The sequence below is a fragment of the Pseudophryne corroboree genome, chromosome 1 (genome assembly GCF_028390025.1).
Source record: "Pseudophryne corroboree isolate aPseCor3 chromosome 1, aPseCor3.hap2, whole genome shotgun sequence".
In the NCBI taxonomy this organism is placed as follows: Eukaryota; Metazoa; Chordata; class Amphibia; order Anura; family Myobatrachidae; genus Pseudophryne; species Pseudophryne corroboree.
The window spans coordinates 519,148,104-519,173,401 of NC_086444.1; the positions used below are offsets into that span (position 1 = coordinate 519,148,104).

The following is a 25,298-nucleotide window of genomic DNA, read 5'->3' on the forward strand; positions in this document are numbered from 1 at the left end:
TATGTACAATGTTATAGCCCATCTTCTGTGCTAACAGGGAAGAGACACCTAATGTCATATTCCCGGCGCACTCGTGTTGTATTCACAGGGGGAGGAAGGCGGATTTGCCATCTATGCAGAGTCCATTGGATTCTTTTTTTCCTGGAGCGCATTTTACGTTTGCAAATTGCTTCCAACTCTGAATGAGGTCATTAGTGTACTTCTCTGTGGAACTCCATATTACTTTATTTATATATACAGTTCAGTACATGTATTAGGGATGGTCATCGACCATCAATGGTTTACAACCATCAATGTTCTGTGACCAATTACAAGTGCGTTTTTTCCATTGATGGCCGCATCTGATGTTGAGTGAAAACATTAACTGCCATGGTCTGAGGTCTGCGCATGTGCACCACTCCACCATCGATGGGTTTCTAATGATGGCTGAAAACCATTGACATTCGATGATACAGCATTATTTAATGTATGTCTAGTTTCTATTTAAGAAATTGGTGCAGGTCATTTTGTTTTTTAGTAGTTGTGCTTCTTTCTTTTCAAAAGGTTAATGTATTAGACCAGTGATGGCTAACCTTGACACTCCAGCTGTTGTTGAACTACACATCCCAGCATGCCCTGCTACAGGTTTGCTATTTCTTTATCATCCACTAGGGGTCACTGGAGTACTCTTGGGATATGGACGGGCTTCCGTAGGAACAGCACTGAATATTTAAATTTAGAACACTCCACCCCTCCATATCCCCGAGTACCTCTCAGTGTTTTTTCTGTGCTCGAAGTAGTAACAGCTATGTGGCTCAGGTCACAATTATTTTGAATTTTTATTATTCTTTTTTTTTTTTTTTCTATTTTACACATCCCTTTCCCCCTTCCAAAAGGCAGGGTCAGGGATAGTGCAGCTGCTGATAGCAGCAGGGGCGTGTCGGGCCTCTCTGAAAGAGCTCCCTCACAGCCACACACACTTCCTGCAGGCTGGCCGGCTCTTACTAAGAAGCCCCGTCGGAGCCTCTTCACAGACGTTTCCATAACTATTGCAGGTATGTGAGGGGGGAGAACGGGGCGGTCAGCTTCCGCGGCCGCCCCGAGGTGTGGGAAAGGCGCTGGTGTCTTTCGGCTGTCTGCCGCCCGCCGCAGCTGCTCCGGCCGCCGGGTAACATAGCGCCCGCTGTCCTACACTGCTCCCGCGTCTCTGAAGTCGGGTCCGGCCGCCGCTTCTCCCGCTGCTCCGGCGCTTCTTACAGGGCAAAAAGGATACCCGTGTCTCTCAACGGGTCCGCCCGCCGCTTCTCCTGCACTTCAGGCCGCCGCTTGAACGCTGCTGCCCGTGTCTCATAGCGCTGACACGCGCTCCCAGTTCCCGGGGTGCCCGCTGCCCGCACTGCACGCTATGGAGCAGAGGCGAGGGGGGGGGAAAGGACAGCAGCAACAGGCTGTTGATAGTATAGACACATATAACTATATAATGATGTTTATACTGGCAGGGAGGCTGTTTTATAATGATTACACAGGCTGTTAATAATATCAGTATAAAACTGCACTGTGATTATATGTATAAGCATGGGGGCCATTTTAACCATGCTTCCTGTGTCTTCCTGCTGTGATTCCAGAACGTTCCTGTCCTACATCTCTACTCCACCGGAGGCGCAGGGGTGTTAGTGGGAATTTGGGATCACATTTCATAGTACTGGCCACGTGTGCTGCACTTCGCCAGATATATATACAGAGACACCTTACTGCTATTTTACTGAGTCGTGCAAGTGTCTGTTTTTTGTGTATTGTATTGTCTGTCGTCATAATGAGTAAGGCACCAGCAAAAACTAAAAAGCATAATTGCAAAGTCTGTAACAGTGTGTTACCGGATGGATCTACCACATGTACAGTATGTTTTGTGAGTTCGGTTCAGAATACAATTTCTGCTCCTGTTTTACAACCAATGTCCTCACCGGACCCTCCGTGGGGTATGTTAGTAAATGTACTAGATAGGTTACAATCAGAATTGACCGCCGCTCGTCAGGAGCGGGAAACGGCAAGATCTGAGTCTAAGGTGAGACCGCCAGAACTACCGGAGGCGTCTCAGCCTTGCGTAAGGTCCAAATCCATTTTGGGTAAAAGGGATACATTTCATATGTCTTATGATTTTCCAGTGTCTGCTATGTTGCATTCTGACGATTCCATGCCAGACCTCACGGAACAAGATGAGGGTGAGGAGGGCGAAGTGGAGTCAGATGACGAGGATTTTAACAGTTCCGGCATTGATGATCTCATCAGAGCGGTACGTCAGTCTCTGAAGTTTACTGAAACTGAGGAGCCTCTCACAAATGATCAGGTCGTATTTACTAAACGACAAAAAACTCCAATAAGTTTTCCTGTGTCGGAATCTCTTAATCAGATGTTAGTAGAAACACGACAGAATCCAGATAAACGGTTTTCTATACCTCGCAGATTTAAGTCTAGTTACCCGTTTCCAGACTCGGTAACATGTACATGGGAGAATCCACCAATAGTTGATTCTTCAGTGTCAAAGCTTACCAAGAAATTAACCATACCAGTGCCAGCAGCTACTACGCTTAAAGACCCTTCAGATCGCAAGATAGAAACTATGCTAAAATCCATGTATGTAGCAGCAGGTGTGATGCTAAGACCTGGATTGGTTGGCATTTGGGTCACTAAGGCACTCATAATATGGCTTACAGAACTCAAATCTGCTTTACAGGACGAAAACCTGATAATTCTTGTAAATCAAATGATTGAGGCTGTAGAGTATCTCTGTACAGCGTCTACTGACGTCTGTCAGCTCACTTCTCGTATTTCATCGTCGCTAGTTACGGCACGAAGAGCACTCTGGCTGCGTGCTTATCATGCGAAGGCAGAGGTCAAACGAGGTATAGAGGCGTTGCCTTACGATGGCAAGAAGTTGTTTGGTCCTGAATTGGACGCATGGATTGCTGAGGCTACAGGAGGTAAGTCTGTTTTCTTACCATTGCCTCCACCGGTATCAAGAAGAAGGTACGCTGGACCTTCGTTCAAATCCTTTAGACCTCAGCCCTTTCGAGGACGTGGCAGAGGATCAGCCACGCCTGCCAGACGTGGTCGCGGACGTGGTTTCCAACAAACCAACACAACTCGCCAGGACGCTAAGGTTACCGACAAGCCAGTGGCATGACGGGCTACCAGCCCATCTCGGTTCTCCGATTGTGGGAGCACGCCTTCAGACGTTCCATTTGGCGTGGTTCCACACATCCGCGGATGGGTGGATCCGCAATTTAGTGTTAAAAGGTTACAAAATAGAGTTCGACTGTCTTCCGCCTCTGCGGTTTTTCAAGACAGGATTGCCTCTGTCGGACGACAAGAGGAGGGTTCTGCAAATTGCCATTCAGTCCCTACTGGATTCGGCAGTTTTGATTCCGGTCCCTGTACACCAACAGGGTCAGGGTTATTATTCAAGTCTGTTTGTGGTACCGAAGCCGGATGGCTCAGTCAGACCAATATTGAACTTAAAGGGTCTCAATCAGTACGTAACTTACTACAGATTCAAGATGGAGTCTCTGCGTTCGGTGATTGCGGGTTTAGAGCCAAAGGAATTTATGATTGCGCTAGACCTCAAGGATGCGTACTTACACATTCCAATTTGGCAGCCTCATCAGAAATTCTTACGGTTTGCAATACGCCAGAACCATTACCAGTTTCAGGCTCTACCGTTTGGCCTGTCATCAGCGCCTCGGGTATTCACCAAAGTGATGTCTGTCATGATAGCTCATCTCAGATCCCTGGGAGTGACAATAGTTCCATATTTAGACGATCTGCTCATCAAAGCTCCGTCTCAACAGATACTTCTCCAACATGCGCTGTTAACATACGATGTACTGGTTCATCACGGTTGGATTGTCAACTTCAAGAAATCACATCTAATTCCGTCTCAACGCCTTCAGTTCCTAGGTATGATTCTCGATACGGTCAATCAAAGAATTTACCTACCACAGCAGAAAGTACAAATTCTACGCCATCTAGTACAATTAGTGCTCAAGCCACGCACAGTGTCGGTACACTTGTGCATTCGCCTCTTAGGCACAATGGTGGCAGCTTTCGAGGTGCTTCAGTTCGGAAGATTTCACTCTCGTCCATTTCAACTGAATGTGCTCGCCCAGTGGTCGGGCTCGCATCTGCAGATTCACCACAGGGTGAGGTTGTCGCCAAGGGCAAGAGTATCTCTGCTCTGGTGGCTCAAGGAACACAATTTAACCACAGGAAGACGGTTCGGAGGCTGGAATTGGATAATTCTAACTACGGACGCCAGTCTCAGAGGTTGGGGAGCGGTAATTCAAAATTGTCAGCTCCAGGGTCTCTGGGCGGATCACGAAAAATTGCTGTCTATAAATGTCCTGGAACTCCGCGCAATTTACAATGCGCTACGACAAGCAGTGCACATGCTTCGCTCTCAGCCTGTCCAAGTGCAGACAGACAATGCGACGGCGGTCGCATACATCAACAAACAAGGAGGAACGAGAAGCCGCATGGCAATGTGGGAAGTAGCTCGAATCCTCAATTGGGCGGAATGCCACCAGGTGATATTGTCGGCCGTGTTCATTCCGGGAGTGGACAACTGGGAAGCGGATTATCTCAGTCGTCGGGATTTTCATCCAGGCGAATGGGCATTAAATCCAGAAGTGTTTCACATGTTGGTTCAGCGATGGGGTTATCCTCAGGTTTACCTGATGGCGTCTCGACACAATCACCAAACGTTCCAGTATGTGTCCAGAACAAGAGATCCAAAGGCAGTGGCGGTGGACGCTCTCACTGTCGCGTGGCCGTACAGTCTTGTGTATCTGTTTCCACCGTTTCCGTTGCTCCCTCTGGTGCTAAAACTGATCAAAAGAGAGTCGGTCACAGTCATACTAGTGGCGCCTCATTGGCCTCGGAGAGCTTGGTTCTCGGATCTCCGAGGACTACTCGCAGATGATCCTTGGCCGCTCCCACTACGTCCAGACCTGTTACAACAGGGTCCGTTCCTTTACCCCGATTTAGCGCGGCTGCGTTTGACGGGGTGGCTGTTGAGGCCGCCCTCTTAAGAAGAGAGGGCATTCCAGATTCGGTTATACCAACCATGTTACGAGCTAGGAAGCCGGTTACGGCAGCTCATTATTACAGAATATGGCGTGCCTATATAGGTTGGTGTGAAGCTCGGAAGTTTCCGACATCATCTTTCAAGTTATGCCGCCTTTTGTTGTTTCTACAAACAGGGTTAGATGGAGGCCTGCGTTTATCTACACTAAAGGTGCAGGTATCTGCTTTGTCAATTTACTTTCAAAGACGATTGGCTCTATTGCCGTCTATACGCACTTTTCTCCAAGGTGTCCTCAGAGTACAGCCTCCATTCATTCCACCTACAGCGCCATGGGACTTGAATCTGGTTTTAGAGTTCTTACAGTCATCATGTTTTGAACCCTTACAGCAAGTGGATATAAAATTTCTCACTTGGAAAACAATTTTTCTTCTAGCCTTAGCTTCGGCAAGGCGTGTTTCGGATTTGGGTGCCTTGTCATGCAAGTCACCGTATTTGGTGTTTCATGATGACAGAGCGGAACTTCGGACGAATCCCGCTTTCTTACCAAAGGTAGTGTCATCTTTTCACATCAATCAACCAATAGTAGTTCCTGTGTTAACAGCACATTCTGGAACACTGGATGTGGTACGCGCATTACGCGTTTATGTATCCCGAACGTCTTCAGTTCGTAAGACGGATACGTTGTTTGTTCGTTCTCTATGATGCTGCCAAGATGGGTTGGCCAGCGTCTAAACAAACCTTATCCAGATGGATAAAACTGACCATACGTCAGGCTTACCTTCATGCTAGGCTACAACCGCCTACGTCAGTAACCGCTCATTCCACACGTTCTGTGGGAACTTCATGGGCAGCTGGTCGGGGAGCTTCTACGACGCAGCTTTGCCGTGCGGCTACATGGTCTTCAGTGCACACGTTTGTGCGCTTTTACAAGTTTGATACGTTTGCGGCATCAGCATCTAGCTTTGGCCGCCTAGTGTTACAGGTGCCAAACAGCTCTCCCGCCCACGGGGGAAGCTTTGGTACGTCCCAAGAGTACTCCAGTGACCCCTAGTGGATGATAAAGAAAATAGGATTTTGGTACTTACCAGGTAAATCCTTTTCTTTGAATCCATAGGGGGCACTGGACGCCCACCCAGAGCAGTTTTACCTAGTTGTGGTGAGTTCTGAGGATCTTATGGTAACACACTTTCACCGACTGGTTCAAATTACAAGTGCTGGTTAGGGTGTCAACTGTTTAGTTGTCAGTAACGTTATGTGTCAACTTCGTTATTGTCCGTTATGTTATATGTAATACTCCATTGTCAACCTCTCTATAGTTCCTGTTCAGATCAGTAAAAAACACTGAGAGGTACTCGGGGATATGGAGGGGTGGAGTGTTCTAAATTTAAATATTCAGTGCTGTTCCTACGGAAGCCCGTCCATATCCCAAGAGTACTCCAGTGCCCCCTATGGATTCAAAGAAAAGGATTTACCTGGTAAGTACCAAAATCCTATTTTGGCCTTGCTAAAACTGATGCAGGGCATGCTGGGATGTGTAGTTCAACAACAGCTGGAGTGTAAAGGTTAGCCATCACTGTACTAGACATAAGGATCATACAGGCTTGGCACACTAACCATGTTTTTTTTTTTTTACTTTTTGTTTCTCCAGGATGAGGATGATGAATCTAGCAGATTGGAAGCAGATGAAAAGAAACGCTTAGACCTGAACACTGAGGACGCAGGAGAACACAGTGCTAAGCAGATCATTGAGTATGCCCTCAGTTCTCCTTCGGGAATTCTTAATACTCTGTGCCAGCTGTTCCATTTTGCAATAAGCTACATTGTATTTAAAGAACTATGTACTAAATTAGCTCCAAAGGAGAACAGGTTACACTATGCAGATTTGCAAAGTTTGTTAGAAGTTGTATTTTAAAGCCCATGAGCTAATGTAAATGAAGCAGCAAGCAAAATTACTTTTTGTAGTTCTCTGCAGACGTAAGGCACACCAAGTGATTATGGTGAAGATAAGGCTGGCCTATATCTGAAAAAGTCTGTCTGTCTGTCTATTCGTCCATCGCATCCGGAAAGTATTCACAGCGCTTCACTTTTTTTCACATTTAGTTATGTTACAGCCTTATTCCAAAATTAAATTAATGACAACGCGATTTTTGCAAATTTATTAAAAATAAACTAAAAAATCACATGTACATAAGTATTCACAGCCTTTGCTCAATACTTTGTTGATGCACTTTTGGCAGCAGTTACAGCCTCAAGTCTTTTTGAATATGATGCCACAAGCTTGGCACACCTAACTTTGGCCAGTTTTGACCATTCCTCTTTGCAGCACCTCTCAAGCTTAATCAGGTTGGATGGGAAGCGTCAGTGCACAGCCATTTTACGATCTCTCCAGAGATGTTCAATCGGATTCAAGTCTGGGCTCTGGCTGTGCCACTCAAGTACATTCACAGAGTTGTCCTGAAGCCACTCCTTTGATATCTTGACTGTGTGCTTAGGGTCGTTGTCCTGCTGAAAGATGAACCGTCGCCCCAGTCTGAGGTCAAGATCGCTCTGGAGCAGGTTTTCATCCAGGATGTCTCTGTACATTGCTGCATTCATCTTTCCCTCTATCCTGACTAGTTTCCCAGTTCCTGCCGCTGAAAAACATCCCCACAGCATGATGCTTCCACCACCATGCTTCACTGTGGTATTGGTCTGGTGATGATTGGTGCCTGGTTTCCTCCAAACATGACGCCTGGCATTCACGCCAAAGAGTTCAATCTTTGTATCATCAGACCAGAGAATTTTGTTTCTCATGGTCTGAGAGTCCTTCAGGTGCATTTTGGCAAACTCCAGGCGGGCTGCCATGTGCTTTTTACTAAGGAGTGTCTTCTGTCTGGCCACTCTACCATACAGGCCTGATTGGGGATTGCTGCACAGATGGTTGTCCTTCTGTAAGGTTCTCATCTCTCCACAGAGGAATGCTGTAGCTCTGACAGAGTTACCATTGAGTTCTTGGTCACCTCCCTGACTTGGGCATTTCTCCCCTGATCGCTCAGTTTAGACGGCCGTCCAGCTCTAGGAAGAGCCCTGGTGGTTACGAACTTCTTCAATTTACGGATGATGGAGGACAATGTGCTCATTGGGACCTTCAAAGCAGCAGATATTTTTCTGTACCCTTCCCCAGATTTGTGCCTCATGACAATCCTGTCTCGGAGGTCCACGGACAATTCCTTTGACTTGGCTTGTGCTCAGACATGCACTGTCAAGTGTGGGACCTTATATAGACAGGTGTATGCCTTTCTAAATCATGTCCAATCAACTGAATTTACCACAGGTGGACTCCAATTAAGTTATAGGAACATCTCTAGGGTGATCAGTGCAAACAGGATGCACCTGAGCTCAGTTTTGAGCTTCATGGCAAAGGCTGCGAATACTTATGTACATGTGATTTGTTAGTTTTATATTTTTTATAAATTTGCAAAAATCGCAAAAAAACTTTTTTTCACGTTGTCATTATGGGGTATTGTGTGTAGAATTTTGAGGGAAAAAATTATTTTATTCCATTTTGGGATAAGGCTGTAAAATAACAGTGTGTATAATGTTTTTTTTTTTGTGTGTGTGTACTGTGTGTTCTTCAGGCTACTGCAATATTCAGATATTCAGGATGCACACAGCAACTCTTGGTTTGTGTGTTGCTGTAAAAGTCATGATCTGTGAAGTGATAACACCACGCCGCAAATCTATGCTTTTCATCACAGGCCTTCAGTTCTTCTTTTACTTCTGTCAATTAATTTATAATAATCAGTGCCCTGCATAGTTCTGTCTGTCCATTAGGACTCTATATCTCTCTTGGCCACATCCTTCATGTCAGTTTGGTAATTAGAGAGTTCAGTTTTTCATTAAGTTATACTAGATGTTACTGTAATACAATGGCGTTAGAACATGTGTGCATAATTTGCCTTTGTTTAATATAATGGGAAATCTGCCACATCCTGATCATTTTATCTGACATAAAAAATGAGGAGTTAGTCAAATGCCTAAAATCAGGTGTGCATAGGACCGACCTGGTTGTCCCAGCAGAGCATATTAGAGAGTCTGCCATCTATCGGACACTTTCAGGGACATTGGCCACGTAGGCTCTAGGATGTCTGCTTCGGCAGTAGCGGCTCGGTAAGCCCTTTGGCCTAGGTCCTGGCAAGCAGACGCTGAATCCAAGAGGGCTGTAGAGGCACTGCCGTTCATGGGGGATATTCTGTTTGGTTCAGAACTGGGCAAATGTATTTCCCAGGCAACGAGTGGTAAGTCTGTCTACTTGCTCTCTACGTCACCTGTTTTGCATTGTCCTTATACTGATGATTCCTTTTGTTCATTTTGAGCCCTTCCTGCATTTCAAGGACAACTGAGAGGAACCTCCTCAACAGGTCATCTAGACAGAGCCAGGGGTCGTCAACCTGCCTCTTCCCGTCCACAGGACCCCATACCTGCCGACAAACCACTGGCATGACAGGCTCCTGTCCCACCTGTGGATTCCATTGTGGGTGCTCACCTCTTACGCTTTAGGGAGGCTTGGTTCCAGACCTGTTCAGCAGTTTAAATTTGCAATCTGGTGTCTCATGGTTACAAAATAAATTTTGTGGCTTATCCTCCTGTTCGCTTCTTCACCAGAGGTCTTGCTGTCTCCGTACAGAGACAGAAGTTGCTTCAACAGGCAATCAAGAAGCTTCTGGACTCCGACGTGTTGATCCTAGTCCCGGTGCATCAGCGACAGCAGGGATTCCACCCTAATCTTTTTGTGGTTCCGAAGCTGGGTGGCACCGTCAGGCCTAACTTGAATCCGAAATTGTTAAATCTCTATAACTGTTCTACCGGTTTAATATGGAATCCCTGCACTCTGTGATTGCGGGACTGGAGTCTGTATAGTTTCTTGTGTCCCTGGACATAAAGGATGCTTATCTGCTCATCCCCATCTGGGAGCCAGATCAGGCGTTACTTCAATTTTCTTTGTTGGGCATTGCCTCTGCAAGACTGATGTCTTAATTGGCTGCCTTGTTTGTAGGTCCATGTACCTTGTGTTTGTTGTGGACAGAGCTGTCCCAAGTACCAACCTTTCGTTATAGTTCAAGGTTGTTTCCAGAATCCATCTTAATCAGAATATTGGTGGTCATTCCGAGTTGTTCCGAGTTGTTTGCTAGCTGCAATCATTTGCTGTGCAGCGATGAGACCAACAAAACTGCACTTCTGCGCATGTGTATGCGGCGCAATGCGCATGCGCGACGTACTTACACAACGGCCGATGTAGTTTCACACAAGATCTAGCGAAGCTTTTCAGTCGCACTGCTGGCGCAGAGTGATTGACATGAAGTGGCCGTTTCTGGGTGTCAACTGACTGTTTTCAGAGAGTGTTCGAAAAACGCAGGTGTGCCAGGAAAAACGCAGGCGTGGCTGGGAGAACGCAGGGCGTGTTCGTGACGTCAAAACAGGAACTGAACAGTCTGAAGAGATCGCAAGCGCTGAGTAGGTCTGAAGCTACTGTGAAGCTGCACAATTTTTTTTTGTAGCCGCTCTGCGATCCTTTCGTTCGCACTTCTGCTAAGATTTTAGTACCTACCGGTAAATCCTTTTCTCTTAGTCCGTAGAGGATGCTGGGGACTCCAAAAGGACCATGGGGTATAGACGGATCCACAGGAGCTTGGGCACACTATAAAGACAAACTGGGTGTGAACTGGCTCCTCCCTCTATGCCCCTCCTCCAGACCTCCGTTAGAAAACTGTGCCCAGGAGAGATGGACATTTCAAGGAAAGAATTTATAAGTTAAACACCGTGAGTGTTATACCAGCTCACACCTCAAACACACCGTAGAACGTGGCATTCAGTAGAATACCAGCCAACGGCATGAAGAAACACAGCCACATGCTGAGAGAATATGTAACACAAACCGTGTGTCCACATAAGCAAAAATAAGACCCCGCATGCCATGGCATGGAAAACGGTAGCAACCGCCTGACAGAGAAGACACACCACCAGGGTGTAACCAAAAGCACTAACTGCAGACACTGTACGCACTGGGACGGGCACCCAGCATCCTCTACGGACTAAGAGAAAAGGATTTACCGGCAGGTACTAAAATCCTATTTTCTCATACGTCCTAGAGGATGCTGGGGACTCCAAAAGGACCATGGGGTTTATACCAAAGCTCCAAAACGGGCGGGAGAGTGCGGACAACTCTGCAGCACCGAATGAGCAAACAAAGGTCCCCCAAAAATCAGGGTATCAAACTTGTAGAGCATAACAAAACGTTTGAACCTGTCTAATAAGCAGCTCGGCAAAGTCGAACCGCCGAGACTCCTCGGCCATCCGCCCAAGAAGAGCCCATCTTTCCATTAGAATGAACTTCCACCGACTTCGGTAACTGCAATCCAGCCGTAGAACAAACATGCCAAATCGCATCATAGATTCAACCTGAAACAGACTCCCCAATCATGCTCGGAGCAAACCGGACAAACAGAGCCTCTGTCTCTCCAAACTGAACCAAATTGGCGACCTAAATCTACAAATCCCCGGAAAGATCGAGAGACTTTGAATCCGCTAATGCCTAAGTAACCACCGGCATCAAAATAGACTGTTTTCTGCGAACCCAGAAACCACTCTTTGGCAGAACTACAATCCGAGTGCACAATTCCTCTCCATCCACATGGAAGAACGAACAAAGCTCTTGTGAGACAAAACCACCACTCCGACACCCGCCATGCGGACGTCAAAGCCAATAGCATGACCACTTTCCAAGAGAGAATTTTTTTTAAAGAAAATAATAATAAGTCCATACTGCACCGAAATGGAGCCTGACTGTAGGCCTGCATCCACACCAGCTTGTAAAGTATGGATAAGAACGACCTAGCTGAAAGTTTTCCGTAGGAACCATCCTGGATTCACACCAAGTCACAGAGATACGTCAATTACAGCGGTAAGGTCTTGCCGTTACTACTTTCCTAGCCTGAAGAATCAAGGAAATGACTTCCCTGGGAACATCCTCCCTGCTTAGGATATGGCATTCCACCGCCACGCAGTCGCGGTAAATCTTGATACACCGTCAGAAACAATGAAAGAGGAGAGGCCACATAGGCCGACTAAAAACACCCACGGTGTCACGAGGGTGTCCACTGCTATGGCTTGAGTGTCCCTTGACCTGAAACAATATCCCTGAGGCCTTCCGTTGAAGCGAGACACCAACATGACCAATTGCGACACTCCACAAAAAGTTGTCACGTCTGTGAAAACTTCTCGATGAAGACTGAATTTCTCCCGGATGGAGATCGCGTCAGCAGAGGAAGTCTATTTCTCCTTCTTTCACCTCCGGAACGAAACTGCTAATACAGTGCTTACCAGACGTTTCGCCCCACGGCAAAACTGTGCATCTTCTGACATTTCCGCTTTGCTCCTTGCTCCGCCATAGAGGCCTACTTACGCCACTGCTGACAAATGGTCAGGCAGAACTAACATGGGCCAAACACGAATACGTTCGTCGAAAATAGCTCTTAAACCAAGAAAGCTTAATGCAGACAAGCTGTCCACGTAACCTTATCCTCTGGAAATACGTCCCTTGCAAGGACTGCTCCCCAGCCTCGGAGATCTGTATGCACGGACACCAGGATCTAAACCTGGATCTCAAACCTTCATCCCTCTAAAAGGAGAGAACCGAGCAGACACCACAGGAGTGAAGTCCTGGCCTTTAGGATTATATTCCGGTGCATGTACAGGTGAGACCCGGACCACAAGTCCCACTGGCCCCTTGAAAACCACTCTGGCAGTAGACCTGCTCACCAAAAAAAAGGCCTCGCAGGCCGCACCCATCTGTTTTAGTAACAGAACATATTGATGAAGTGTCCCAGCAAAGCTGATCCAACTCTGGACCCTCAGACCTCTTTCCACAGGAAAAACATCGAACATTAACCGGTCAGTATCTACTCTGAAACCCACCTCCGACAACTGTGTCGACAGAACAACAGCCAATCCCTGTGTCGAAGAACAGTCAGTGAGAAGCAACGATTTGCACCTTTATACCGGGACAACCGGACAATGTCCTGAATCTGTCGCACCTCTGTATGACGCCGCGAACTACCTCCCCCTCCAGAGGGGAACGGCAAGATCTATTAGAAAAACCAGTAAGGGGAACAACCGTAACGCAGAATGCTCCCCCTTTTGGATTCTATAAATAACTCACCAGTCTTAGTCTATTTCTGGACTAACTGAAAATTAGTAGACGAGTGCTCACCGGAGTGGGAACTAGCCAGATAGACTCAGCGACAAGTGGTGGATGTGTTGGAAACAGAAAACGATATCCACTACTGCTAACCTAACGAGGCTGCAGAACTCTTACCTTTCAACCTTCCACTGTCTGCACAGAAAAGGGAAAAAGGAAACGGTATCGAACCGGTTAAAACGACTGCATCCCACAAAAGAATGCGTCATCAACCGTTGTGACGGAGGCTGATCCACGAAGTACGACTTACCAGTTGTATCCGCCGAGAGTGACTGAACAGATGGCTCACCAAACAGCTGTATACCTCCCTCGAGTATCTCTCGGAGACAGCCTCAGCATTTTCCCGGCTACACCTCCTGCTGTCACGCGGCAGCCTGCTGCAATGTTATAAAGTAGAATCAACACAAGCAAGCTTACCCTCTCTTAGTAGGGTAATTCTATCGGATGCTTACCCGAAAACAACACTCCCCCATGTGCATACAATACAAATAAGGTTAAAGTATAGAAATAAATATCACTTAGCTTCCTGTGTATGATCCTTTGTGACCTGGCTCTGCGTCGACCAGGAGTTGACTGCCGTAATGTTCTCTCCGCGTCGGGTAGAGAATAATATTCGGACTCCTTGAGAGGATCGAAAACCAACTCGTCACGGCCAATCTAGAGCTTAATCAACAGAGCGATCAGCACATGAGAAGAATACCATTATTTCAGCATTCCTGGATATACATAATGTTAATACACAATAAAACACACATCCTAATAATGCATATATAAACATATATCTATATTTCTCTAACGTCCTAAGTGAATGCTGGGGACTCCGTAAGGACCATGGGGAATAGCGGCTCCGCAGGAGACTGGGCACATCTAAAGAAAGCTTTAGGACTATCTGGTGTGCACTGGCTCCTCCCCCTATGACCCTCCTCCAAGCCTCAGTTAGATCTCTGTGCCCGAACGAGAAGGGTGCACACTAGGGGCTCTCCTGAGCTTCTTAGTGAAAGTTTTAGATTAGGTTTTTTATTTTCAGTGAGACCTGCTGGCAACAGGCTCACTGCATCGAGGGACTAAGGGGAGAAGAAGCGAACTCACCTGCGTGCAGAGTGGATTGGGCTTCTTAGGCTACTGGACATTAGCTCCAGAGGGACGATCACAGGCCCAGCTTGGATGGGTCCCAGAGCCGCGCCGCCGGCCCCCTTACAGAGCCAGAAGGCAGAAGAGGTCCGGAAAATCGGCGGCAGAAGACGTGCTGTCTTCAACAAGGTAGCGCACAGCACTGCAGCTGTGCGCCATTGCTCTCAGCACACTTCACACTTAGGTCACTGAGGGTGCAGGGCGCTGGGGGGGGGCGCCCTGAGACGCAATAAAAACACATTGGATGGCAAAAAAATGCATCACATATAGCTCCTGGGCTATATGGATGCATTTAACCCCTGCCAGAATCCATAAAAAAGCAGGAGAAAAGTCATCGAAAAAGGGGCGGAGCCTATCTCCTCAGCACACTGGCGCCATTTTCCCTCACAGCTCCGTTGGAGGGAAGCTCCCTGTCTCTCCCCTGCAGTCACTACACTACAGAAAGGGTTAAAAAAAGAGAGGGGGGCACTAATTGGGCGCAGTATTAACTATACAGCAGCTATAAGGGGAAAAACACTTATATAAGGTTATCCCTGTATATATATAGCGCTCTGGTGTGTGCTGGCAAACTCTCCCTCTGTCTCCCCAAAGGGCTAGTGGGGTCCTGTCCTCTATCAGAGCATTCCCTGTGTGTGTGCTGTATGTCGGTACTTTTGTGTCGACATGTATGAGGAGAAAAATGATGTGGAGACGGAGCAGATTGCCTGTAATAGTGATGTCACCCCCTAGGGGGTCGACACCTGAGTGGATGAACTGTTGGAAGGAATTACGTGACAGTGTCAGCTCTGTATAAAAGACAGTGGTTGACATGAGACAGCCGGCTACTCAGCTTGTGCCTGTCCAGGCGTCTCATAGGCCGTCAGGGGCTCTAAAGCGCCCGTTACCTCAGATGGCAGATATAGACGCCGACACGGATACTGACTCCAGTGTCGACGGTGAAGAGACGAATGTGACTTCCAGTAGGGCCACACGTTACATGATTGAGGCAATGAAAAATGTTTTACACATTTCTGATAATATGAGTACCACCAAAAAAGGGGTATTATGTTCGGTGAGGAAAAACTACCTGTAGTTTTCCTGAATCTGAGAAATTAAATGAGGTGTGTGATGATACGTGGGTTTCCCCCGATAACAACGGATAATTTCTAAAATGTTATTGGCATTATATCCTTTCCCGCCAGAGGTTAGGGTGCGTTGGGAAACACCCCCTAGGGGGGATAAAGCGCTCACACGCTTGTAAGGGCTCTACCTTCGCCTGAGATGGCCGCCCTTAAGGATCCTGCTGATAGAAAGCAGGAGGGTATCCTAAAAGGTATTTACACACATACTGGTGTTATACTGCGACCAGCAATCGCCTCAGCCTGGATGCGCAGTGCTGGGTTGGCGTGGTCGGATTCCCTGACTGAAAATATTGATACCCTAGATAGGGACAGTATATTTTTGCCTATAGAGCATTTAAAAGATGCATTTTTATATATGCGTGATGCACAGCGGAATATTTGCCGACTGGCATTAAGTCTAAGCGCGTTGTCCATTTCTACCAGTAGAGGGTTATGGACACGTCAGTGGTCAGGTGATGCGTATTCCAAACGGCATTTGGAAGTATTGCTTTATTAAGGGAGGAGTTATTTGGGGTCGGTCTTTCAGACCTCGTGGCCACGGCAACAGCTGGGAATTCCACGTTTGTACCCCAGGTCGCCTCTCAACATGAGAAGACGCCGTATTATCAGGCGCAGTCTTTTCGTGGACAAGCGGGCAAAAGGTTCCTCATTTCTGCCCCGTGACAGAGGGAGAGGAAAAAGGCTGCAGAAATCAGCCAGTTCCCAGGAACAGAAACCCACTCCCGCCTCTGCCAAGCCCTCAGTATACGCTGGGGCTTTACAAGCAGAATCAGGCACGGTGGGGGGCCCGTCTCAATGAATTTCAGCGCGCAGTGGGCTCACTCGCAAGTAGACCCCTGGATCCTTCAGGTGATATCTCAGGGGTACAAATTAGAATTCGAGACGTCTCCCCCAGCAAGGACACTGTCTGTTCCAAGACTTACCGCGGCTGCGTTTGACGGCATGGCGGTTGAACGCCGGATCCTGAAGGAAAAAAGGCATTCCGGATGAAGTCATCCCTATCCTGATCAAAGCCAGGAAGGATGTAACCGCAAAAACATTATCACCGCAATTGGCGAAAATATGTTGCGTGGTGCGAGGCCAGTAAGGCCCGACGGAGGAAATTCAACTGGGTCGATTCCTACATTTCCTGCAAACAGGAGTGTCTATGGGCCTGAAATTGGGGTCCATTAAGGTTCAAATTTCGGCCCTGTCAATTTTCTTCCAAAAAGAACTAGCTTCAGTCCCTGAAGTTCAGACGTTTGTAAAAGGGGTACTGCATATACAGCCTCCTTTTGTGCCTCCAGTGGCACTTTGGGATCTCAATGTAGTTTTGGGTTCCAAAAGTCACATTGGTTTGAACCACTTAAATCTGTGGAGTTAAAATATCTCACATGGAAAGTGGTCATGCTGTTGGCCCTGGCCTGGGCCAGGCGCGTGTCAGAATTGGCGGCTTTATCCTGAAAAAGCCCTTATCTGATTTTCCATTCGGACAGGGCGGAATTGAGGACTCGTCCTCAGTTTCTCCCCAAGGTGGTTTCAGCATCTCACCTGAACCAACCTATTGGTGGTGCCTGCGGCTACTAGGGACTTGGAGGCCTCCAAGTTGCTAGACGTTGTCAGTGCCCTGAAAATATGTTTCCAGGACGGCTGGAGTCAGGAAATCTGACTCGCTGTTTATCCTGTGTGCACCCAACAAGCTGGGTGCTCCTGCTTCTAAGCAGACTATTGCTCGTTGGATTTGTAGTACAATTCAGCTTGCACATTCTGTGGCAGGCCTGCCACAGCCAAAAATCTGTAAATGCCCACTCCACAAGGAAGGTGGGCTCATCTTGGGCGGCTGCCCGAGGGGTCTCGGCTTTACAACTTTGCCGAGCAGCTACTTGGTCAGGAGCAAATACGTTTGTAAAATTCTACAAAATTGTTATCCTGGCTGAGGAGGACCTGGAGTTCTCTCATTTGGTGCTGCAGAGTCATCCGCACTCTCCCGCCCGTTTGGGAGCTTTGGTATAATCCCCATGGTCCTTACGGAGTCCCCAGCATCCACTTAGGACGTTGGAGAAAATAAGAATTTACTTACCGATAATTCTATTTCTCGTAGTCCGTAGTGGATGCTGGGCGCCCATCCCAAGTGCGGATTGTCTGCAATACTTGTACATAGTTATTGTTACAAAAATCGGGTTATTATTGTTGTGAGCCATCTTTCAGAGGCTCCTCTGTTATCATGCTGTTAACTGGGTTCAGATCACAGGTTATACGGTGTGATTGGTGTGGCTGGTATGAGTCTTACCCGGGATTCAAAATCCTTCCTTATTGTGTACGCTCGTCCGGGCACAGTATCCTAACTGAGGCTTGGAGGAGGGTCATAGGGGGAGGAGCCAGTGCACACCAGATAGTCCTAAAGCTTTCTTTAGATGTGCCCAGTCTCCTGCGGAGCCGCTATTCCCCATGGTCCTTACGGAGTCCCCAGCATCCACTACGGACTATGAGAAATAGAATTATCGGTAAGTAAATTCTTATTATATCTACATATAGATATAACCTATACGCAAATGGATTGTCCAGACCCGTCAGGTCCCTAGTGACAGTAATGTGTTGTGAATGTGTATGACCATGTACTGACGTGCCCCCGATGTGGATCTACCAGGAATGTTATGGTCGACAGAAACTGAGTAAATGTTGACAGCAAGGAATAGTAAGCGGGCAAAAAAATAATAATAATCTCAAAACCCCGAGGGGTCTGAGGGAAGCATACATATACAATTTTAATAACACTCCACCCACCTATACCTACAAATCTCTCTCTCTCCCTCTCTCTCTCTCTCTATATATCTATATATATATATATATATATATATATATATCTATACACACACACACACACACACACACACACACACACACACACACACACACACACACACACACACACACACACACACACACACAATACAGGTACAAGGCAATAACAGCCTGTTAATTCTTTTACCCAGCAAATACCGGTGATGCCGATTAGGACATCCACAAACAACTGAGTCTCCCCTAGCGTGTTTACTTGTTTTTAAGTACACAAAACCAACCTGCTAATACTTGAATCAAGTACCGCCATGTGTCGGCGAAGCCGACAGTTATCCCCACAGCAAAAGCCCTCACACCTGCCGACATATGTCGACTAACCGATAGTGGGTAAATAAACAGGGAAATAGTGAATTTATGTATCACAACAAGGATTATGCGTCCATTATTAAACATAATGCTATATGACCCCCATATAGCATTAAAAACACTGTGCCCCCCCCCCTCCTTCTTACTATACAGTAAATCTTGGCAGGGACCTGAGGAAAATGGCGCTGACTCCTCTGTGAGGGCTAAGCTCCACCCCTTCCCGGGGCGCTTTAGCCCGCTCAATCATATAAATATATATATATATAAATATATAAAGTACTAAAACTTAGCTGGGGACCCTATATACAGGAGGTAACCCCCTGTATAACTTGTTTAATGTCCCTACTCAGCCCAGGGCGCCCCCCCTTGCGCCCTGCACCCACGGAAGCCGTTGGTGTGTGGGAGCTATGGACCGCAGCGTGCCGGTCTCCTGGCGGGGCGAAGACACCCGGTGTCCGGGTATGTTACCCCGCCCGGGATCCTTTCAGAAATGCCGCCCAGGGCGCTCCCCCCCAGCGCCCTGCATCCTGCCTGCCGATGGAGTGCGGGAACAGAGAGCGTAGCGCTACCGCTGCTGCTCTCTCCCGTGTGCGGTGCACTGGCGGGGCGGGCACCGAAGCATGTCCCCCCGCCAGTGATTTCACCCGTTATACGCTGCCCAGGGCGCTCCCCCCCCAGCGCCCTGCACCCTGCAGGCCCGTGGAGTGTGGGAGCCGTTCGCGGCGCACTGGTGGGGCGGGCACCGAAATATGTCCCCCCGCCAGTGAATTACAGATTTTATTATATGCTGCCCAGGGCGCTCCCCCCCCCCCCCCCCCAGCGCCCTGCACCCTGCAGGTGATGGAAAGCGTGGTAGCCGGGAGCGCAGCGCTACCACTGTCTCTCCCCCCTGCGGCACCCTGGCGGGGTGAACATACACCATGCCCAGGCACCGAAATATGTCCCCCGCCAGCATTGTAGACCCTCAGCAACATGCCCCCAGGGTGCTCCCCCCCCAGCGCCCTGCACCCTGCCAGAGACGTTGGTGTGTGGGAGCCTGGAGCGTAGCACTACCGCTGCTGTTACCTCCGTTACTGAAGTCTTCTGCCGTCACTGAAGTCTTCTTTTCTTCCAATACTCACCCAGCTTCTTTCTTCTGGCTTCTGTGAGGAGATTGACGGCGTGGCTCCGGGAACGAGCAGCTAGGCGCACCAAGTGATCGAACCCTCTGGAGCTAATGGTGTCCAGTAGCCGAGAAGCAGAGTCTTTAAACTAAGAAGAAGTAGGTCCTGCTTCTCTCCCCTCACTCCCACGATGCAGGGAGCCTGTAGCCAGCAGGTCTCCCTGAAAATAAAAAACCTAACATAAAGTCTTTCAGAGAAACTCAGGAGAGCTCCCCTAGTGTGTGACCCATCACTCCTGGGCACAAAGTCTAACTGAGGTCTGGAGGAGGGGCATAGAGGGAGGAGCCAGTTCACACCCAGTTTAAGTCTTTATAGTGTGCCCAAGCTCCTGCGGATCCGTCTATACCCCATGGTCCTTTTGGAGTCCCCAGCATCCTCTAGGACGTATGAGAAATACACTCCCAGAGGGCGGCGGCTTAGCGTTTGCACGGCTGCTACAAACTGCTAGCGAGCGATCAACTCTGAATGACCCCCATTGTTTTTTTCTGCTTTGAATCTAGATCTCTCTTCTGGAAGTAGTACCCCGCTCCTCATTCTTGATGTTGTTCGGCCTATGCTCATTTATGAATATAGATTCTTCTTTTAGACAATCTGAGGCCTTTTAGTGCCCTCTAATGCCCACAATAATTGCCAACAACAAACCACCACAAAATGCAGCTTTTGACACTTATTTTTCAGATAGTGCTCCAATACTTAATAGCAGTCACCGGTCTCTTGAGGTGCAGAGCCGCTTCCCCGCTGCAGGACCATCGTCCTGAGGGGCTGTTTCTTCAGCGGGGCATGGCACCTTGGCTGCCGCAGCATGCTGCACACCCCTAACACTGCCTGAAGGTGATCATCGGTGGCGAGTACACATCGGGGGTCCCCCAGTTCACTGTGCTGCAGAAGCGCCGGTGTGGCGTACGGGTCCCTCCTGGGGAGGACCACTGTAGCCCCTGAGTGAGACTGGCTAAATATTCTTGTACCAAGCATTTGTGAGGCTACAAACACATAGGGAGACATGGCCAGCATAAATATTACACAGTTGCTCTGGCGCCATTGCAGGGGGCGGCGCTACATTAGAGCGGGCTCAGCTGCATTTTGGCGCCTTCTTCTGCAGAAGCAGCCTCATACAGCTCCTTCGTAACGGTCACACGCTGGATTACTGGTACCTGGTATAGAGGGGGAGAGCTACTATATTGTGCACAAATATGATTCCTCTGAGGGAATTTTCATAAGACAGTCTCACTGTTGATTATGTATATGTGAAACGCTGACAGCCTCACTGGGGCTGTGCAGAGTTGGGTGCGCTGGTGTCCCTTCTCCTGTGTCTCCTCTGACATGCAATGGGGCAGGCTTGTATTGTATTTCAGGCTGTTGTATGTGTATTGTACCTATTTTTCTTCACAATGGTAAAACTGATGTTATGCAGTGCATGTAATGCTAGATTCTCCTCTATTTCATCTGACTCAATATCATGTGAGCAGTGTAGTCAGTCTTCACAAAATGCTGATAACGATATGGGGGAGAGTCAAGATCCCTCCTGGCTGGGGGCTATCAAAACTATGATGTCTGATATGTCATCTCAACTCACTTCAAATGTCAATAAAACTCAGGAACTGCAACAAGCAGTGGCAGATCTAGCTGCTAAACATCTCCCGCTGTCTACTGCAGGTGCACAAAAACATGCTTTACCTGCACTACTGTCAGATACTGATGATGACATAAAGGATGATGGGGATGATGTGGATCCCATAAGTGGGCCACACCTACTCAGGGTATTGATCTCCTCATATTGGCTATTCAGGATGTGTTAAAGCTTCCCCTGGAGGATGCTAGTAATCAGCAGTTATTTTTCCTCCCACAAGACAAAATGACAGTCACATTTCCTGACTCCGAGGAATTGGATGATTTATTTAAAATAGCCTGGAAAAATCCAGATAAAAAATATCAGGTGTCCAAGCGGTTTTTGCATACCTTCCCCATGCCCCTGAAGGCAGGAAATTCTGGGAAGAATCTCCAGCAGTAGACGTCTCAGTCTCTCGCCTTTTTAAAAAGGTGGTACTTCCTGCTCCGGGCTCCTTTATGACAAAGGATCCGGCAGATAGGAAAATTAAGACCACTCTGAAATCGATCTACACTGCTGCAGATGTAGCTCAAAGACTGGTCATTGCGGGTTTCTGGATGACACATGCAATTCATTTCTGGGCTACTTAAATCCAGGAAGGTCTGTTGGGTGATATGACCTTAGTTACTACTGTAACTTTCCTAAAACACATTCAGGACACGGCAAGAGTCCTCTGTGCCTCCCTTTAAAGAAATTGGCAATATTAATGCTAGGGCTATGGCTGTGTGCACGCAGAGCCATATGGTTGCGTCAGTGGATTGCTGATGCTGACTCCAAACGTAATGTGGAATCTCTTCCCTTCACAGGTGAATGGCTTTTTGGAGGTATATTGGACGCATGAATTTCCAAAGCTACTGCTGGGAAATCCGCGTTTCTCCCTTCAGGGGCTCCGCCTGCTAGGCGTACCTATCTGGGACCGTCTACTCAGTCCTTTCGGTCCTCCAGATTTCGATCTAGGGCCAGGGGGGCCTCCAACGCAGCTTGAGGCTCCAGAGGAAAACCTAAGAAACCAGCCGTTGCAGGATCTCAGGACCAGGGCGCCAGTTCAGCTTCTGCATGACAGTGCCCACCCACCTCGAGGGGATCTCGTTGTGGGAGCTAGGTTACGTCACTACAGTCACATCTGGGACGGTTCCTGCCAAGATGCTTGGGTAAGGGACCTTATCTTTCAGGGTTACAAGCTGGAGTTCGACTGTGCTCCTCAACCAACGATTTTTCAAATCAGGCTTACCAACTTTGGAAAATATGCGTGGTACGCTACTACTGGTCATAAACAAATTGTTCCAGTGCCCCTACAACAACAAGGACAGGGTTACTACTCCAGTCTGTTCATAGTGCCAAAGCCAGATGGGTCTGTGAGACCCATTCTGAATCTGAAGTCCTTGAATCCTTACCTAAAGGTTTTCAAATTCAAGATGGAATCTTTGAGAGCAGTGATCGCAGGCCTGGACCAACAGGAATTCCTGGTGTCCCTGGATATCAAGGATGCTTACCTCCATATCCCAATTTGGCCTCCTCATCAGGCCTATCTGCGGTTCTCCCTACTGAATGATCACTACCAGTTTCAGGCATTACCCTTTGGCCTGTCTACAGCACCGAGGGTGTTCACGAAGGTGATGGCGGAAATGATGTTTCAGTCCAGGGGGTCAACGTAATTCCATACCTGGACGATCTCCTGATAAAAGCGAATTCCAGGGAGCTTCTATTGCTCCATATAGATCGCACTAATCAACTTCTGTCTCGCCACGAGTGGATCCTCAATCTGCAGAAGTCCCACCTGGAACAGTCTCAGCTGCTCCTGTTTCTGGGGATGCTCCTGGATACTGTAGCACAGAAAGTGTTCCTCCCAGACGAAAAAGTGAGAACACTTCAAGAAATGGTTCGCATGGTGCTTTGACCTGCTCGAGTATACATTCATCTTTGCATAAAATTGTTGGGAAAGATGGTGGCCTCGTATGAGGCAATACAGTTCGGACGGTTTCATGCCAGACCTATCCAATTGGATATCCTGAACAAGTGGTCCGTCTCCCATCTTCAGATGCATCGGATGATTCGGCTGTCACCCCAAGCAAGGATTTCACTCCTGTGGTGGCTACAGTCTTCCAACCTGCAGGTTGGTCGACGCTATGGGATTCAGGATTGGATTCTCCTCACGACGGATGCGAGTTTGAGAGGATGGGGAGCTGTCACCCAGGGGGTGCAGTTCCAGGGCAGGTGGTCTGTCCAAGAGGCCCTCCTTCCGATCAACATACTGGAACTTCGGGCCATCTACTATGCTCTGATTCAGGCCTCCCCTCTACTCAGCGATTGGGCGATCCAGGTCCAGTCGGACAACGCCACGGCTGTGGCGTATATCAGTCGACAAGGAGGGACAAAAAGCAGAGCCTTCATGTGAGAAGTGTCAAGAATACTCTTCTGGGCAGAAAGACATGCAAGAGCACTGTCCACAATCTTCATTCTGGGGGTGGACAACTGGGAAGCGGACTTCCTGAGTCGCCACGACCTCCACCCGGGGGAGTGGGGATTACATCCTCAGATGTATGTCGACAGGTGGGGATACCCGCAGATCATCATGATGGCGTCTCGCCTCAACAAGAAGCTTTGCTGCTACTGCTCGCGAACCAGAGACCCTCAGGCGAGTGCAGTGTATGCGCTGACGTCGCCATGGCCTTACCAGCTGGTCTACCTATTTCCTCCGATTTCCGTTGATCCCAAGGGCGCTCCAGCGGATCAGATATCACAGAGTACAAGCAATCCTGATAGCGCCGGATTGACCCTGAAGGGTGTGGTACGCAACTCTTCTGGACATGTCCATAGAAGACCCTTGGCCTCTGCTGCTAAGAAAGGATCTTCTTCAGCAAGGACCGTTCGTCTACCCGGACTTATGGCGTCTTCGTTTGACCGCATGGAAGTAGAGTGGAACATCTGGTGCAAGCCAGAAAACCTGTGACGTCAAAACACTATCATCATATCTGGAGGACATATGTCTATTGGTGCGAAGAATGCACGTATCCACCTGCAGAGTTTCACTTGGGTCGTTTCTTATGTTTCCTACAGGCTGTTGTGGATAAGTGCTTAAGTCTTGGCTCCGTTAAGGTCCAGATTTCAGCTCTCTCAATTTTCTTTTAGAAGAAATTGACTGTGTTACCAGAAATTCAGACCTTCTTACAAGGGGTACTACACATACAACCTCCCTTTGTACCGCCTACGGCACCTTGGGCTTTGAATGTAGTGTTGAAATTTCTACCGTCCTCCTTGTTTGAGCCTCTGATGACTGTAGAAGACAAGTACCTCACGTGGAAGACGGTGATGTTACTGGCCCTGGCTTCTGCTAGATGAGTCTCCGAATGGGGTTCCTTATCGTGTAAAAGTCCCTAGTTGGTCTTTTATGAGGACAGAGCGGAGCTCCGAACTAGACAGCAGTTCCTGCCGAAGGTTGTCTCCGCATTCCACCTGAATCAACCTATTGTGGTTCCGTCCTGTTCTGACGCTTCGACTCCTCTGGAGTATTTGGATGTTGTGCGTGCTTTAAAGATCTATGTTGGGCGCACAGCTCGGGTCAGAAAGACTGATTCCTTATTCGTGCATTATGATGCGCAGAAAAAGGGTTGTCCTGCTTCTAAGCAGACCATTGCTCGTTGGATTAGACTTACTATCCAACAGGCATATGTGTCGGCAGCCTTACCTGTTCCTCAGTCTCTGAAGGCCCACTTTACAAGGTCAGTGGGCTCTTCCCGGGCGGCTGCTCGTGGAGTCTCGGCCTTGCAACTATGCCGAGCTGCTACCTGGTCGGGGATGAACACTTTTGTGAAATTCTACAATTTTGATACCTTGGCCA

At 48.1% G+C, this 25,298-nt stretch overlaps 1 protein-coding gene across 6 annotated transcripts in view; it reads left to right on the forward strand.

The window, feature by feature from the left end:
* Positions 1 to 25,298, forward strand: part of SMARCA2 (SWI/SNF related, matrix associated, actin dependent regulator of chromatin, subfamily a, member 2) — a 631,684-nt gene that overhangs the window by 257,217 nt on the left and 349,169 nt on the right. For all 6 annotated transcript variants that reach the window (XM_063913944.1, XM_063913943.1, XM_063913946.1 and 3 more), the window contains one exon: positions 6,708 to 6,808. In XM_063913944.1, coding sequence (XP_063770014.1) covers positions 6,708 to 6,808 — 101 coding nt within the window. The remainder of the gene's footprint in view (positions 1 to 6,707; positions 6,809 to 25,298) is intronic.